This window comes from Anoplophora glabripennis, unplaced genomic scaffold, assembly GCF_000390285.2.
Source record: "Anoplophora glabripennis isolate ALB-LARVAE unplaced genomic scaffold, Agla_2.0 scaffold316, whole genome shotgun sequence".
NCBI classification, from domain to species: domain Eukaryota; kingdom Metazoa; phylum Arthropoda; class Insecta; order Coleoptera; family Cerambycidae; genus Anoplophora; species Anoplophora glabripennis.
Genome location: NW_019416446.1, coordinates 421,618 through 438,602, shown reverse-complemented (window position 1 = coordinate 438,602; position 16,985 = coordinate 421,618). Strand labels below are relative to the sequence as shown.

The window sequence follows — 16,985 nt, the reverse complement described above, 5'->3', positions numbered from 1 at the left end:
CAAACTTACTTTGGACAAGGTCAATTTCAAAAATTTCGATGACATTATTATAGTTACAATTCCAGATTCTAAAAATGGTATGTCACGTACGTTTACAATTACTTCTCGTCTGGGTTCTGTTTCTCACCTAGAAATTCTCAAGAAATATATCAAGATTAGATTAGAAATTAAAGCTGAAATTTCACGCTTTTTTATGCGCTATCAAGCAGGTAGATGTTACAACCTATCAGTAGGCAAGAATACCCTTTCTATGATTCCTAATAAGACTGCACAGTTTCTGACACTAGAACATCCTGAAACATATACAGGCCATTCATTCCGAAGAACATCGGCAACGTTACTGGCTAATACAGGAGTTGAAGTATTAGCAATCAGGAGATATGGTGGGTGGAAATCAGCCACAATTGCAGAAAGTTATGTTGCTGACAGTTTAAGTAACAAAAATGAGAAAGCCAACAGGATTCTTTACAATGACATTTCAACTCCATGTTCTAGTAGTACTTCGCATCATGCTGTTTTAATGGATCAGTCAGATAATATTGAGCCTCCGGTGACATATATGGAGCGGTCAAATCATTTTGAGAAAAATGTGACAATTTGTAAACGCGAGGGGAATAATTATCCAGATTTTACTATGGCAAGAAGGTATCATACAAAATTTAACGTCTGTTCTTACTTAATGGCCTGTTTTTTTTTTATTCATTAAATTTATTGGTATTATTTAGGTAAGCATTATTTTGTTCTCAAAAAGTAATTGTAGAGAATATTGAAACATATTTAAGACGTAATTTCGAGATATTTCCACAAATTTGGAGGTTTTCGACATTTCGAACGTGTGTTGAAATTCTCGAATTTTTTTTCAATAATTTTGCTCCTAAAGTGGTTTTTTAAACATCTCTAAAACTTTTTTCTTTATTGATCCTGATTTTCCGTACTTACATTTCAAAGTGACAAAGTGACCGAAAATGTGTTCTTCTTTTTATTATGTCATACTATACATTAATTTCTCCTTTGTTTGACATTTACCCCGCTCCGATTAAAACGACCCCCCTCGCGCCAACCACCGACGACATACGGGTAATTATAGACTGCCAATAAATAAAAAAACAATTAAATCTAATTTTAAATCTAGTTGGCTAATTTACCGGCGCGCCGAACGGCAGTGAAAGCGCGATGCTAACGGACCTGAGAGATTTTATTGTGTTTACATAATGTTTGATTTAGAGGCTTCACCGGCCAACTAGGACCCGGTTCGGAAGTGCGGCGTCGGGCGGGGTCAGAAATATGGCTCCGCCCTGTACATTCGTCGGGAGAACTTTCAGTACTCGATCCTGTATAGCTCGGTAGTTGATAGGTTTTTGTCGTCCCCCTCTTGAATGTGTCCGTTTGGATTGGCACCTCAAATCAAAGGAACTTATTGTTAAAAACTTACTTTCAGTTTTTCGTGCTTGTACTTCATTCTTATTTCGTTTGTAAAGAACATTTTCTGTATCTTTTTGTGGTAAATTGAATTATTAGGGGCATCGTAAATAACAGCCACACACAAAAAAAGTAGTCTGTACTTTTCATGCGTCATATATTATCAGTAGTATTTTTGCCTCAGAATTGAGCTATCACATCACAGGAATTTCCTAACCTCAAAAAACAGGTCAAAAATAGCAAAAATTTATGAAAAAGTGCTAGGAAAAATACAAAAAATTTGTTTCTCTATATTGAAATGTTCATTTATATAGTTAAGACCCCGCCGAACGTGAATTAGCGGTCAGAATTGATGGTTCTTTTTCTAACCTCAAAAAACGGGTCAATTAAGGTCAGATATCACAAATTTTCAAAAAATAACAAATTTGCGTTAAATTTGGTATTCGGGGGTTTCCAGGACGCTGATCACGGATACGAGGTCAATTTTGCAAAATTCAAGATGGCGGATCCAAGATGGCCGACCAAATTTTAAAAAAATAACACATTCGCGCCAAATTTGGTATACGGGGGTTTTCGAGGTCACTGATCACGAATCCGAGATCAGAATTACAAAATTCAACCCGTGAATAGATCTTTTACAGAAAAAAGAACAAGATATAGCCGAAAAAAAGTAGATTAACACATGATTGGGTACTCAGGTTATAAAGTAAAATATTACAAAATGAGTTTCGCAATTCTGACCTCCAATACGTAATCATCGACCCCGAAAACCCCCGTATACTAAATTTGCTGCGATTCTGTTATTATTTGAAAATTTGGTCGGCCATTTTGGATCCGCCATCTTGAATTTTGCAAAATTGACCTCGTATCCGTAGTCAGCGACCCCGAAAACCCCCGTATACGAAATTTGCTGCGATTCTGTTATTTTTTGAAAATTTGGTCGGCCATCTTGGATCCGCCATCTTGAATTTTGCAAAATTGACCTCGGATCCGTGATCAGCGACCCAGAAAACCCCCGTATACCAAATTTGGCGAGAATCTGTTATTGTTTGAAATTTCGTGACATCTGACTTTATTTAACCCGTTTTTTTTGAGGTTAGAAAAAGAACCATTAATGCGGATTCACATTGGGCGGGGTCTTAACTATATAAATGAACATAAAAAAAATCAAGTTTTGACGTTTTGGAAATTTTTAAAAATCTTGAGCGACCTCTAAAAAACTTTTTTTGAGCTGATTTTTTCAGAGGGCTCTTAAAACATGATAAACTAACATATTTTCACAAGAGACACGAAAAAAAATATTCGTTATTTTTGGGCCATACTATATTCATACTAATAGAGTGAAAATTTTCACACACAAATCGGGAGTGGACAGAAATTGATACAATATTGAGTAAAATTGAGTGAATTTAAGTGACATTTTTTTTACAGTGTAAGAGACCTCTTTCTTGTTCAGAAAAAAAGAGTGACTTTCGTTAAATTAAGGAAAAGCAGCGAAATTTCTTCTTATAGTTTCAAAAAGTTTTGTTAAAGGTAGAGCAGACAAAAAAATACGCCTATAAACTTCGTACAAATCTGTTCCGATTCCAGTAAAAAGTAATATTTCACGCAGAAACTCGCAAAACTGAGATTCACAAATTATAAACAAAGTGCTGTGAAAAAATAGTAACGAATACCTTCTTTTTGTACAAAAAACTTGAAAAAAGATTTCATTGAGTATTTGAATATACTAGTCCTTTGAGGTGATTCCAAAGGTAAAAATAGCAAGGATTAAGATCAGCAGAACACGGTGTTCAAGCAATTGGTGAATTCTGGCCACGACCTATTCATATTCTGGCAAAATGTTGGTAGGTACAACTACTGGTGTACAATTAAAGAATAGTGTGCTAGGCAACCATTGTGCATGAACCACATATCTTGCCTTATGTTCAATGGAACCCCATCAAGAAGATCGTTTGCTACGAGACGGGTGGTTTTACAATTAACCCATTTTTATGTAAAATACAGGATTTCCTTTGGCTGTATGTTATTATATTATTGTTATTATACTTTTCCTGTTACCTATTTATATTTCAGGTTAGAGAACACCTAAATCACGTATATCCAAACCAGTGGTTAGGTCGTGGTGTTCCAGTTCCTTGGCCTGCGCGTTCACCTGACTTAAATAGTCTGGACTTTTTCTTGTCGGGTTATATCAAGGAGCGAGTATACGTACCACCAACGGATATTCAAGACTTAAAAGAAAAGATTCAAAACGAGTTTCTAACTATAATGCCTCAAATGTTAAGAAATGTTCACATTCATTTTCATCGTGTAGAAACCAACGGTGGACAGTTTGAACATTTATTTTAAGTTAGCTTGCGACTATGAGTATTCTTTTTTCAAAATTCTATTCATTCAAATTTTTTAATCCCAATTTCACTAATAACTTTCCTAACTACGGTAACAGTGCTTGATTTTCAATATGATACGGATGAAACTTCTTCAATCTTTTATTTGTCAAGCTTTTGACAACTCCAAGGTTATTACTAATTTCCTGGCACTAATATTTGGATTTTCAACAGCAGACGCCACAACTTTAAACTAAATATTATCGTTGCTACTTTCATGTCTCCTGGTAGTTTTCTCATAATTTGCATTTACTGTTCATTCAAACCTTTCTTTCACATTTTCAAAACAGTGGGAATCTGTAAATTTATTATTTGCTTTGTAAATACGTGCTGCTAGCAAACATTTCCCATATTTTACTAATTCTTAATCACTTGTAGTGTTTTTTGATTTTATTTACAAATAAATGGTAACTTTCCATAAAGACTTATTTATTAAACTTAAATATCTAAATTTTTCAGTTATTAATTTTTATTTTAAATAGTCTAGCTAGACAACTAATAAATTTAATAAAAATAAATAAATAATATTTTTCCCGACAAAGGAACGGGCGCAAATCCGGTATTTTACATAAAAATGTTTTTTTTTTGCAAAAACTACGCAACTTAGGTATAGGGAAAGCTATTAAAAAATTGTAGGGTCTACAGAAAGGCCTCTAATGAAATCATGAAATATAGGGTGTTCTATTTGAAAAAGTCGAGATTTTTCAAATTTTAAATTATCAGGCACGATTTTTTTTGCCCCCTGTATATCGCAGGTTAACTTTTGATACGTTTTTTGAAAGAGCCACTCTACACTTCACTTCACTTCACTCTACAGTTCCTGAAAAAAAAAATAATTTTTAGATGTCATACAATCATAATTGTGTCAATTACTAGAAGTGATGAAACATAAGAAAAAGAAATGGAAAAGTCGATTATCTCGAAAACTATCAATATTTTAATAGGGATCATAACACAAAAGTCCCGTTAATTTCTCACGTAGAATTCGATAATGCCATAAAAAATATACTTAGGTTTCCATTTAAAAAAATTAAGTTGCTACCTGCCCAGGAAAAACTGAACACCCTGTATATGCAAATATATTTTCATTTTGTGCAGCTCGATAAAGTAGGCAACTCTCTAAAAAAAATTAAATTATATCTTTTATTAACCTTATATGGATTAGACAAAATAATGCCTAAGCAAGGTACAATGAGGAAATAAATACAAGTATAACTATAACCCTCTCCGATAGCGCTATGGTTCGGGGTACATGTACAAGCTTAGAATAATAAACTACAAAATAAAATAGGCACCAGTTATATCTACACACTAGATATAGTTTTTATAATTTTGACAGTGTTGAATACTTTAAAAATATATCTAGTCTCTACGTAGATTGTGGGAAAGCAATAACAACAAAATAAACAATGGGTAGGTACTATTCAGTCCTAGCAAAAAAACAAAAAGGTTCATAAGTACTACTTGACTAAAATACCAATCAAAACAACAATGAAAGTCTAATCAAACTTGGAAAATAAGGTAAATATGCACTATTAATTAATACGTTAACTATAGTCTGTTTGGAAATGAAAGAGAGTAATAAAACCCCGAGATAAGAACCGGCCATGGGCGTGGTAATATTTCGTTTCAGGTAATTATCGGGTAACACTAATGCTAACAAAAATGACAGGGATTGGAAAATCGACTATCTACAGACTTTTAAAGGAAACAAAAAATGAACAAGATACTGTAAATCCCCCAAAATCATCTACAGGGAGGTCAAAAGTCGTTATAGATGATTTCTTCAAAAATGTCATTCGCAGAAAAGTACACTCATTTTATTTTAAAAAAGAAATACCAACGCTAAACAAAATTTTAAGTGAACTTTCAGAGGACAACGATTTGCCAAAAATCAGTAGAAGCAAATTATGGGCCGTCTTACGAGAGTTGAATTTTTGCTGGGAAAAGCAGAACAGGAAGTCAGTTCTTATCGATAAAGATGAAATTATTTGTTGGCGAAGATCCTACTTAAGATCAATTAGAAAATTCCGTGACGAAGGGAGGAATATTTATTATCTAGACGAAACTTGGGTCAACGAGGGATATACTGTAACAAAAGTATGGCAAGATAAAAATGTAAAAAGTTTTCGACAAGCATTTTTGGATGGACTTTCAACAGGGTTCAAGGCACCTTCAGGTAAAGGGCGAAGATTAATAGTGACACATATAGGTAGTGCCAGTGGTTTTGTAGATGGCGGTTTACTTTTATTTGAATCTAAAAATACAGGTGACTATCACGAAGACATGAACGCAGATGTTTTCGAAGAGTATTTTACACAGATGTTGGATCTTATTCCTCCGGGGTCTGTAATTGTCATGGATAATGCCAGTTACCATTCACGGCAGACCGAGCGGACGCCTACGACTGCTTGGAGGAAAGCCGATATAATTCAATGGTTATCCGGAAAAAACATTTCTTTTGAAACAAATATGGTGAAAAAGGAACTTTTGACACTTGTCAATCTTAATAAAGATCAGAAAAAATATGTTATCGATGAAATGGCAACAAATCGCCAAATAACGGTACTACGGTTACCACCTTATCACTGTGAACTTAACCCAATCGAATTAGTCTGGGCGCAGGTAAAAGGAGATGTAGCGCGAAATAATACGACGTTTAAATTAAGTGACGTGAAAATTTTGTTAAAAAATTCCTTGGAACGAGTAACTGCAGATAACTGGCAAAGATGTATACATCATGTACAAAAAGAAGAGGAGAAAATGTGGGAACTCGATAATTTAATTGACGTTACTGTGGAACCTATCGTTATCAATCTAGGAGACGAAGATAATTCATCAGAATATTCAGAGGATGAATTTTAATATACCTACTTTTTTATTTTCTTTATTGTACATTTATACAACACTACATTTACTCACCATAATTTGAATTTTCAAAATACATATATTTTTGTGTGGAATAAAAGTCTATTCATTAAATTTAAATAAATATTTTGATAATAATATTGAATAATTTTATTTGAATTACTAAAAACCCTCTTAACCCGGTTATGATGCTTAAAGTAGCCTCATGTTTTGAAATGCTGTTTTTATATTGTTTACTTATAAGAGAAATGGACCGAGAAATTGAAGCGGCATAGACAAAGACGGATTGTCGGGGATTAAATTTTAGCTACCTGCTACAATTTAGTACAGTTCGATCAAACAAAGTTTTTTTAAAAGTACACCTCATCTATACCGATAATACATAATATAAAAATATTGAATATAAGCACCAGTACTACATTTATTTACGATTTGCATACATAATAAGCTTTTATTACTATCTTTCATTTCTAAACAGACTATAGTAAATCATACAAATAGGAAACTTCTACATTCTGGCTCTTTTTCCAGAGCAATGTAGAGAATGAAACTGTGTATAGATTTCAAAAAATTCAAAAGCAAAATGATTGTTAATTTTCAGCAAAATTAACATAACCCACTGTTTTACTCGTGTGTTTTACCATGTTGTCTATTAAGATGTCGAGACAGGTCTATCTAGACTGTGACAGAAGTTTGTTTGGTGTTTTTTTTTTCTAAATAAATTAATTCCCTGTGAAAAAATTAATCACAAATCACATACATTTTCTAGAGATCTAGAGGCAACGTTTCGGTGCAAAAACCGCAATTTCAGCCCACTCTTCAGTCGCCGCGGAAGCCGATCGGATCGATGGACCGGACCTAAGCCCTCCTGAAAGACGACTTCTTCCGCGGAGTGTACCCGCCGCGCTGAAACGGCTTACGCCCCGCCCCCCAAGCGTCTTAAGCCGGCGACAGTGGCGGGGATAGCGAGCTTCCAAAATTGTCATGGCCTACGCTGACAACATGTGTGAAAATTCCGAGTTTCAGTCCATCAACGTTCTTCATTAGGTACTAGTTGGCCGTGAAAAGTAGCGGTCCCGCTTTCAGGCCCGCGTTAATGATATAAAAATAGGGTGGGCCGTTGAAAGGACTTTGTCAGCGAGGTTGTTAGTTTAATTTTTGAACTATTTATTAAAATATTATTCGCGCGCGACTCGTAAATAATTTTTCAACTGGTTTGTTGATGTAAGGCCCCCATTCGTCGACGACGTGGTGGTCGAGGTTTCGTGATTTCGCGGAAGAGGACACTAGCGGGAGGATCGGCTCTGTCAAGGTAAGGGTGCTTTTTTATCCCCGTTAACCCCAAGAAAAAAAAAATTGTACGTCCACCCGATAAACGACCAAAGACTAACCAACACCGTAAATGTAGAAGACGCCGCCAGAAAAATTGTTTGTTTTTTACAATAAAATATTCAAAAGTGGCGAGAAGTTTGTCAAATTTCGAAAAAGGTGAAACTTCCTGCAAGGATTTGCGTAAAGAAAAACCGGGAAAAAGAGTAGACCCTTTGAGGAAGTCGTGTTTTTGGCTTTTTCCCTTTCTGTTCCCATTAAAATCTGTAAGCGACGGAAAACTTTTTTGAATAATCAGAAAAGGAAGAACAAACCTTCATATCACGAATTAACGAACATAATTATCACAAAGCAAAAACTGAGCAAAAGCAAGTACCATTTTAGTTCTCCAGCGACTAAATTTACTAACATTTACATAGAGTGTCACCTTTTTGTATGTATAAAATGGCTTCTAAGTAAGAACACCAGTAAGTAGCTTTATTATTCGCACAGCAATATCTATTTCAATAAGAATTCTAATAACTCCTCGATATAATAGCATACCAGTGACGGCAATGGCAACTAGCGCGTTCCATTTCATCAATTGTTTCTTTAGCGAATCGAATCTCCACGTAAGATAACAATGGAGTGTAAAAAATTGCGTATATTTCCCGGGAATGAAGTTTAGATTAGATTAAAAGGCGCCACTTTAGTCTTTGGTAAATAATACACGAAATTGCACTTCGTTGATTTAAAGTGCTGGTTCAATCCCTGACAAATTGCACTTTAAATCAATGAAGGACATATTTTAATCCCCCTGTCAGAAACAAAAGAGTATTTGTCCAATATAGACCTATAAAACGACTTTAATTGCTTGGATAACGTACAAACAAACGTTACTGTATGAATTAAAAGCTGCACTTTAATTAATAAACAACCTGCCAGTTTTTTGACATGTTCGCATGAAAAAACGCACGTTACTTTGTTATTTACAATATACTTTAGGTACCGTCTGCATTTGTTAACGTTCGTTTGTTTCGGATTAAAAGTGCCAGCTCACCACACGAAATTATCGGTTAAAAAGGCACTTCAAATCAACAAAGTGCAAAAAAAACTCAGGCGACTGTACCGCATCCGATAAACAACGGAGTTAATGCAAAAGCGACGACAGGCAGTTCGGTGGCCAGCCGCTGGGTGCAGAGCCGACTGAGTTTTTCATATCTGTTGATGAGAGCGAATTAAAAGTGATGATATTCAACTGTTCGCGACTCCTTGCGAACGTAATCAAACTTTCATTGCCTCCTCCTCGACGGGTAACTAGATCTACTTCACAATTACGATGATTTAGGGGGTTTTCGAACTTTGCGCGGCCGCTTCTAAAAACGTTTCGGTCAGGCCACATTATTAGTTTTAATAATAATCTCAACAGGTAATTCTGGTGTGATGGACTTCTCATGAAAAGTAAACTTAGATCACGGAATAAATTGTATTAAAAATGTTTAAAACTGTATGTCGTTTTTTCCAAAAAAAATGTATATGAAGTGTTTGAATTTGCGGAATACTGCACTATACAGTGTGTTTCGAATAATAATGCACCATTAAATGTGACAGAATTTTTCAACCCGTTGGCGGACTTAAAAAGTTATTACTTTATTTTATGAGGAATTTAATTCTAAAACTTTTCTAACTATTGTTAGTTTTCAAAAAACTGTGTCGTTTTCAACAAAAACACGCATAACTAACAATACCTATTGTATTATTTAAAATCATCGAAAATTCAAAAGTTGGCTATGACTTTAACCGTCAAACTTGACGATCAGGAGAAAAGTTGGAATAAGAATACTTTATTAGGAAAAAAACAACTTAAACAACAAAAATAACATACAATTTGCACTGATAAGTTATAGAAATTGTTAAAAAGTCACCGTTTTCTCTAAGGCATAAATTTATCCTTCGTCGAAAATTGAAGTCGACTCTATCCAATAACTGCTGACTGTTTCCAATGAATGTGCATTTATGCGATTCCAAAATTCTGCTCGAGACGCAACTGGCGAGGAATACACAAATTCTTTTAACGTTCCCCAAAGAAAGAAGTCACATTTGTTGAGGTTTGATGATCATGGAGGACAGACTTGTGCGCAATTATTTTCTCTGCCAATCAATTTATTTGGATACTGGTGGTTTAAAAAATCTCTAATAACTGTTTTACATTGACAATTTATTCATCAATAAATTGACGAAGTCCTTCATGAATTAATTCACAAATTTATTGGTAAACAGTGTGGTTTTACACTGCTACAGACTTTGTCAAGTTTTTTTACGCATGAATCAGTTCTACCAACAAATCAAAGAAGCAAATAAATTTCAAAAATGTCACCTTTCCACTCATAATTGTAGTGATACAACAGCGGTACCGTTCTGACACATATTATATAAATATTAGTTTTTGTAAGTAACAAATCAGTAAAAACAATGCAAAATTAGTACGACGCCACACAATTATTTACATATTCCAATAACATAACCTCATTACTTATCTGAGGCTGGAAATCTGTTGGGTTGGTACTTCCGAACTTCACAAAGAAATTGACGAAAATTAGAACATGCTCTAATTCGTCAAGAACTTGATGAATAAATTCATGAAGTTATTTGACAGCAGATTTGGTGCATTACATTTGTCCAATTTCTTGATGAAGCGACTTCATGAATTAATTGTTCAATAAATTGTCAATGCAAAACAGCTATAACAATATTACTAAAATGAGGGGTGTTCCATTCAACTGAGATTTTCGGTAAAACGATACACTATACCGATTTTCAACAAGTATACTTATCTTTTTTATGTAGAATTGTCCACGGAATCTAAAAATGAATCCCAAATGATTATTAGGTCATTGGCGTAGAAGTTGAGGTAAAAAAATCCCGCTTTACTACACATTCCTACGCTACTGAGCTACAAAAATTTGTAAATTTTACAATAAATTATGCACATGTGTAAATGTTAATACCATACCAAATTTGAATCAATTTGTTATAAGTATAGCAAAGATTTCATAAATAATATGATTTTAAAAAGCGAGCAATACGGCCCTGTACAATGAAATCGGTGAAACTTAGACCCTTGCTTTATAAGGCAATTTTGAATTATTTATTGAGTTCTATTTGTGGCTAAAGTTTGATTCACTCGAACTAAAACACCCTGTTGAGTGAAAAAACTAAAAAAGCGCATATGAAGTTTTATACAATAATTAATTAAAACGCCAAAAAATGCAAATATAGCAAAATTATAACAAACGACACTAAAAAAAATGCTTTTAACATGAGGGATGAGCCTGATTAGCAATTTTTCAGTATTTGGCTTCGAACCTCAATGTCGAAGAAAAATTTTTTAAATACTCAATGTTCAGTTGTAGAAAAAAATGTTTAAAAAGTATCTACTATAAATAAAATTGATTATTATGACCCTTGATGATATATCTGATGTTTTTTCTTCAAAAATCTAACCTTAAAATATATCATCAAGGGTCATAATAATCAATTTTATTAATTGCAGATACTTTTTAAACATTTTTTGTCTACAACTGAACATCGAGTATTTAAAATTTTTTTCCTCGACATTGAGGTTAGGGCGCTCCCTAAGCATTAAAAAAAAGACAGGGGTTTTCGAAAAAACCTCACCGGAATATGAAAATTCAGATTACCACGAGATTATTAAAAAAATCACGACGAGACGATGAAAATTGGCGAGTTGCGAGAAATTTGTCTAATATTTCCCACTGTGCATCGTGCTTAAACCATAGCTTTTTGTAGGAAATTTATGTAACTCAGGCTGTTCAATGTATGTTCATAAAAATAAAGCCCAATAATTAAATGCCCACCGATGATGAAGCACCATATATTTACTTAAAAATGGCCTTGGTTTTGGATTGGATTTATAATGTGGGGATTTTCAATGGACCAGTAATGTTCGTTGCGACTGTTTGGCAAACCATTACTGACAAACCGACTTTCGTCCGTCCAAAGAACGTACCGAAAAAAGTTCTGGTTGACAGTTTTTATTTACCACAATTTGAACTATAATATTAAGTCTGTTTTCAATGTGACGCTCAGGCAACTACTCCAAATTGTGAATTTTGTAGTCATGATACCCATTTGTCTTTAAAATTCGTCGAACGGCTGATTTATCCAAATTCAATTCCCAGCTAGCCTGCCGTATACAATTTTGTAGATTTCGTTGGAAATACTGTAACAATCTAGCTATATTAACATTGTTTCTTACCCTTCGGTCAATTATTTGATTTTTCCGAACAGAAAATGCATCTTAGTTAGTAATATATCAACTTTTTCTGAATGAGAAAACATTTAGTAATCACAAAAGTCTCGACAACAACAACAGCCTTAAAGGCTTTAACAATATTACACAAATTTAATGCTTAATGCAAAAATTTTCAATAAAACAGCGAAAACACAGTTTGCGAAACGAATAATCGTTAATATTTCTATCGAATTACATCGCGAGCGCTTCTCCGGAAAACACGCTGACATTTTTACGACGTGCCGGAATCGTAAAAACCATCCCGTACGGGCTACATCTCGGAACACATCCACTATATTAATTATGACATATTAAAAAGGGAAATTAAGGCCGCACATCCAAACAATAGGTAGAGTGTTTACAAGGCCCGGATCAATATTTATTTGTAATGCGTCCGATTGGGTATTTATCGCCAGAAACAAACAGTTATTTCCCATAAAACGCAGACATCTCAAAACAAACACCTTTATTTACTGGGAGCAACGATTCCCGCTTTTACGAAATTTGTTTTTCTTCGATTTCGTCGAAAATAAACCGATTTTTAATTATGGGAGAGTCTAGGGGACCTGGGGCTGCTTCAAATGCAACAACTGCGCGATGGAACTTGTCGGATGAAGTTAATGAAGGAAGAAATGTTCTTCGATACCAGAAATCCAGGTATGAAAAAGATATCTAACCCCAAAGACAAGACTTCTAACTAAAGTGAAATTTTTTTGGGAAAACTCATAAATATGAGTCAAAACTGACCTTGATTTTGTCCAAATACCCACAAGGTTTCTGCGAAAGGTTGGGAAATCTGGAGGTGGACATATTGGTGATCAAAATAAGTCGGATGAGTCAAATATGCCTTATGCAAATGTTGCCGGTTTCAAAGATACAGGGCGTTCAATGTTTGTATTTTATTTTGAAATTTCTCAATAATTTTGAAAACTGCCAGAGTATATTGTATATATTTTAACACAAAAACTAAAAATAATCTAAATATAATATAATTAATACAAAAACAAAAACTGATAAATAATGCAAACATCGAAGAAATATCCTGTATTCTCGCTGTCCTACTATCATTCTCCACAAAAACTAATCACGTAAAAAAAACAGCTACTACAAAGAGACCTTTTTATTTCTACAGTTTACTTAGGACTGTTTCATCAAGAAGCCTCCTTGTGAATAAAATCAGTAAATATTAAAAGGACAAAATAGGCCAACTGACTCAACTTATCTTTGTGCAAAATAACAAACATACAGCAAGTCAAAAATTAAAAAAAAATGTTCCTTCATTATTTTTCGACTTATTATTAGTAGATATTTGTATCAAATTTGGTCTACGGTGGTTTATAGTGATACGGAATTTAAATTTGATTAAAATTTTGACATATTTTATACGTAGCCCTACATTCGACACATGTAAAAAGTCTCAACTTTTTTGGTATGTGATTTCTCATATCAAACATTGGTTCCTAACACTTTTCTACGAATAAATGATATTAGTTGACATCGCTAGAAGCATCGACTTAGAGAAAAGAGAGATTTAACTTTGCAATGCAAGTAACAAGACACCAAAAATTAAAAAAACTCCCATAGACCGAATTGAATTTGGTCAAATTTGGTTCAATATTAAAGTAAGTTTTTTTGTTCATCTTTGATCCTTTGTATGTTTGTGATTATTAACTTTTGCACTATATCGTCTCCGAGAACCTCCCATTACACATTAACACAAAACACCCTGTACAATCGGTATAAAAATTATTAATCCCATTTTTGGAAAAAGTCGCTTCATCGGACCATAGAAGAACAACCTAGAATTGAAATTATTACCTCAAGCTCTAAAAAAACAGGGTTAAAAGGAACTATGACGTAAAAGCAATTTTATTGCATGAATCGTCCAAAGGGTAATTTTAGATGAAAAAACCGCGGAATGGTATTAAATTAGAGGGTGGAAATTGAAGATAGGAGTGAAAATGCACCCCTTTCAGTTTTTTAATTGTAGCTCGAAAACGAAGCAAAATTTCGCTATAGTTTATAGAAAAAATTATTTAGAGAATTGAATTTCCCATCGAAATGGCTTATTTAAAAAATTTGAAAAGAAAATTTTATGCAAAAAATCGTTAATAAACAATTTGAAAAAAAGCAAAATATTCAATTTTTTATTTTTTTTACTTTTTTGCCTCGTTTTTTTTTTGAGTTAAAATAGGTATAGGCATTGCTTCTTAAAAAAAGTAAATAAAATTTCCTTAAAAAAAAGAGGTTGTACAGTATTTTTGAATGAGAATTGACTGATACACGTGGAAAAAATTAAGAGATCAAAAAAAAATCTAAATTTTCGGCGATTTTTCAAATGGCTGTATCTTTGATAAAAATGGTCGTATTGAAGTAAAAAAAAGCAATTTGAAGCTTGAAGTTTCTAATTTTTGGATCTTGCAACAAAAATCAAGTAACACGTATCCCGCAATCTTAATGAATATCATGAAAAAAAATTTTCGAAATTTTTTTCGATATTATTTTTGGTGTACGGACTTGAAAAAATGTTTTCCAACTTAACCACCTTATGGAATAGATAGGTTGTTCATTTAGCTTCAATTTCTTTTTTTTTTTGGTCTCGATATGACCATTTCTCGCTGAGCTATCGGACTTTAAATGAAAATGGATCATTTTCCATTTGTTCATCGATATCTCAGAAACTAATGGTTGCACAGAAAATCGACGGTGGGTTTCAGAAACTTGAATGTATTCTCTACAAGGTCCTGGTACGGTTTTTTAGAAAAAACAATTTTTTTATATTTAACGTGACTGAAAAATCGTAAAAAATAGGACTTTTAGGGGTCTTCTAGAAAATCACGTGCTACATTGAGAATATTGGGAAAATGACTCATGTTAAGTGTGCCTTTTACAGGTCATTGTACCCCTAAAAGCCCTACAGTTTCAATTCGATCCATCAAGTTGTTTTTTTGTTTCATTCGATTGAATTTTTTAAAAAATTAAAGGATCACGTTTTTTTTGCTTTTAAATGCTCATAATCTGTAAAAAAATGAAAAAAAACATTTTTTTCCAGATTTTTTTTACATTCTTATTGCAGAAAGCGTTTAAAACTATTAAAAAAAAATAAAAATTATTAATTTTTTTTTCTAGGTACTTAAAAAAAGGTGGTTTGAAAAAAACTATTTGTTTTAGTGTTCTGTAAATTCGGAAAAAGCGTTTTATGAATTCAGAAGTATCGCAGCAATAATCTCTGAAAAGGGTGTAGATCGAGGTCAATATTCGGTTAGGGATATCAACTTTCTTAAATTTAATTAAAATTCGGTCAGCATAATCACGAAATGGAGTAGGGGAATCGTGTCGAAAATGCTTGGGGATTACTGAGATAAATTTTCTGGAGTGAATCCACTGACAAAATTTTTTAAAGAAATTTTCAAAAATTTTTTTTTTTATAACTTCAAACGCTTTTCGCACGTGTGTAAAAGAAGCGTAAATCCGATCGATTTTAACACCAGTTTTTCCCTTTTCCAGATCCCTTTTGAACTAGAGATGTAAAGGGCGGCAGCGGAAGCACCAAGAATCAAACGAAAACAGTGCAAATTGTTATCAGTGAAAGTTGCTCAGTTTCACAGTGTACAGTCATGCACCAGCAGCAGCATTTCGGCCAGAAGGACATCGTCAGCACGTCCATGGACTCAGCGGTGCCCTACCAGACACAGTTCGGGTATGCCGCGACGGACGCTTGGTCGTACAACTCCACGGTGACGCCAATGAAGCAAATCGAAGGTAAGGCGAAGATTTACGAGTGTATCTAAAGAAATCTAAACGTATTTGTAAATTAAAAAAAATTTAAATGCTTGTAAGACGATGTAAACAATAAACCACGGCGATAAGAGCGTTATGAAAACCACAGTAATTGTCAAATCCAATCGGCTGACCATGGAACTTTGTTGAACGAATTAGAAACATTTTGTTTATCTATCACCGTCATAAACGTGTTGAATTTATATCTACAGCATCTATGCTAATTTATTCTGTAAGATTTAGGTGCGCCACAGGGATCTACTTTGGGCCCACTCTTACTAGTAACGTTTATTAACGCCAAAATATCGCATCTCAATGGAGTGCGCTGTCTGCAGTATACTGATGAGTGTCGTGCAATTCTTCAGGAAACTAATAAATTAATAAAGTCTTTGGGTGCGTTCAAAACAACTTTTATTGCAGAGTAGTGAAATGTCATGACATTGACACGTAAATGTTTTTGTATTAAATATAAACAATCTAAGTGACGACATTTTCTGCTTGAGAATTTTCATTTCTCTTTATTCTAGAACAAAAAAGACTTTGGCGGTCTAGGACATAAAAGTATTTTGCAGCTAGATGACAAAAGACTCACTTTGTCAACTGAAATTTTATCGAAAATGTCGACGTTCGATGACAGTTTTCGAAAAAACGAATTAAAACACAGGGTGTCTCATAATTAGCTGCCAACCCTGAACAGGCCGATTCTATGATCAAAACTAAGTAAAAAAGTTCATATGAACATGCGTCCGGAAATGCTTCCTAAGGGCACAGGGACCCATTGAAGAGGGAGGAATGGAAATAATTTTTTTGCAATATCTCTCAATCGCGTTGTGATAAATGAATGAAATTTGGTATACACAGCTAAATTTCATTCATTTATCACAACGAGATTGAGAGATATTTCC

At 33.8% G+C, this 16,985-nt stretch overlaps 1 protein-coding gene across 1 annotated transcript in view; it reads left to right on the top strand.

The window, feature by feature from the left end:
* The first annotated feature begins 15,917 nt into the window (after window positions 1-15,917).
* LOC108908579 (T-box transcription factor TBX10) overlaps window positions 15,918-16,985 on the top strand; it is a 49,962-nt gene continuing 48,894 nt past the window's right edge. The window contains exon 1 of the mRNA XM_018712652.1: window positions 15,918-16,062. Coding sequence (XP_018568168.1) covers window positions 15,918-16,062 — 145 coding nt within the window. The remainder of the gene's footprint in view (window positions 16,063-16,985) is intronic.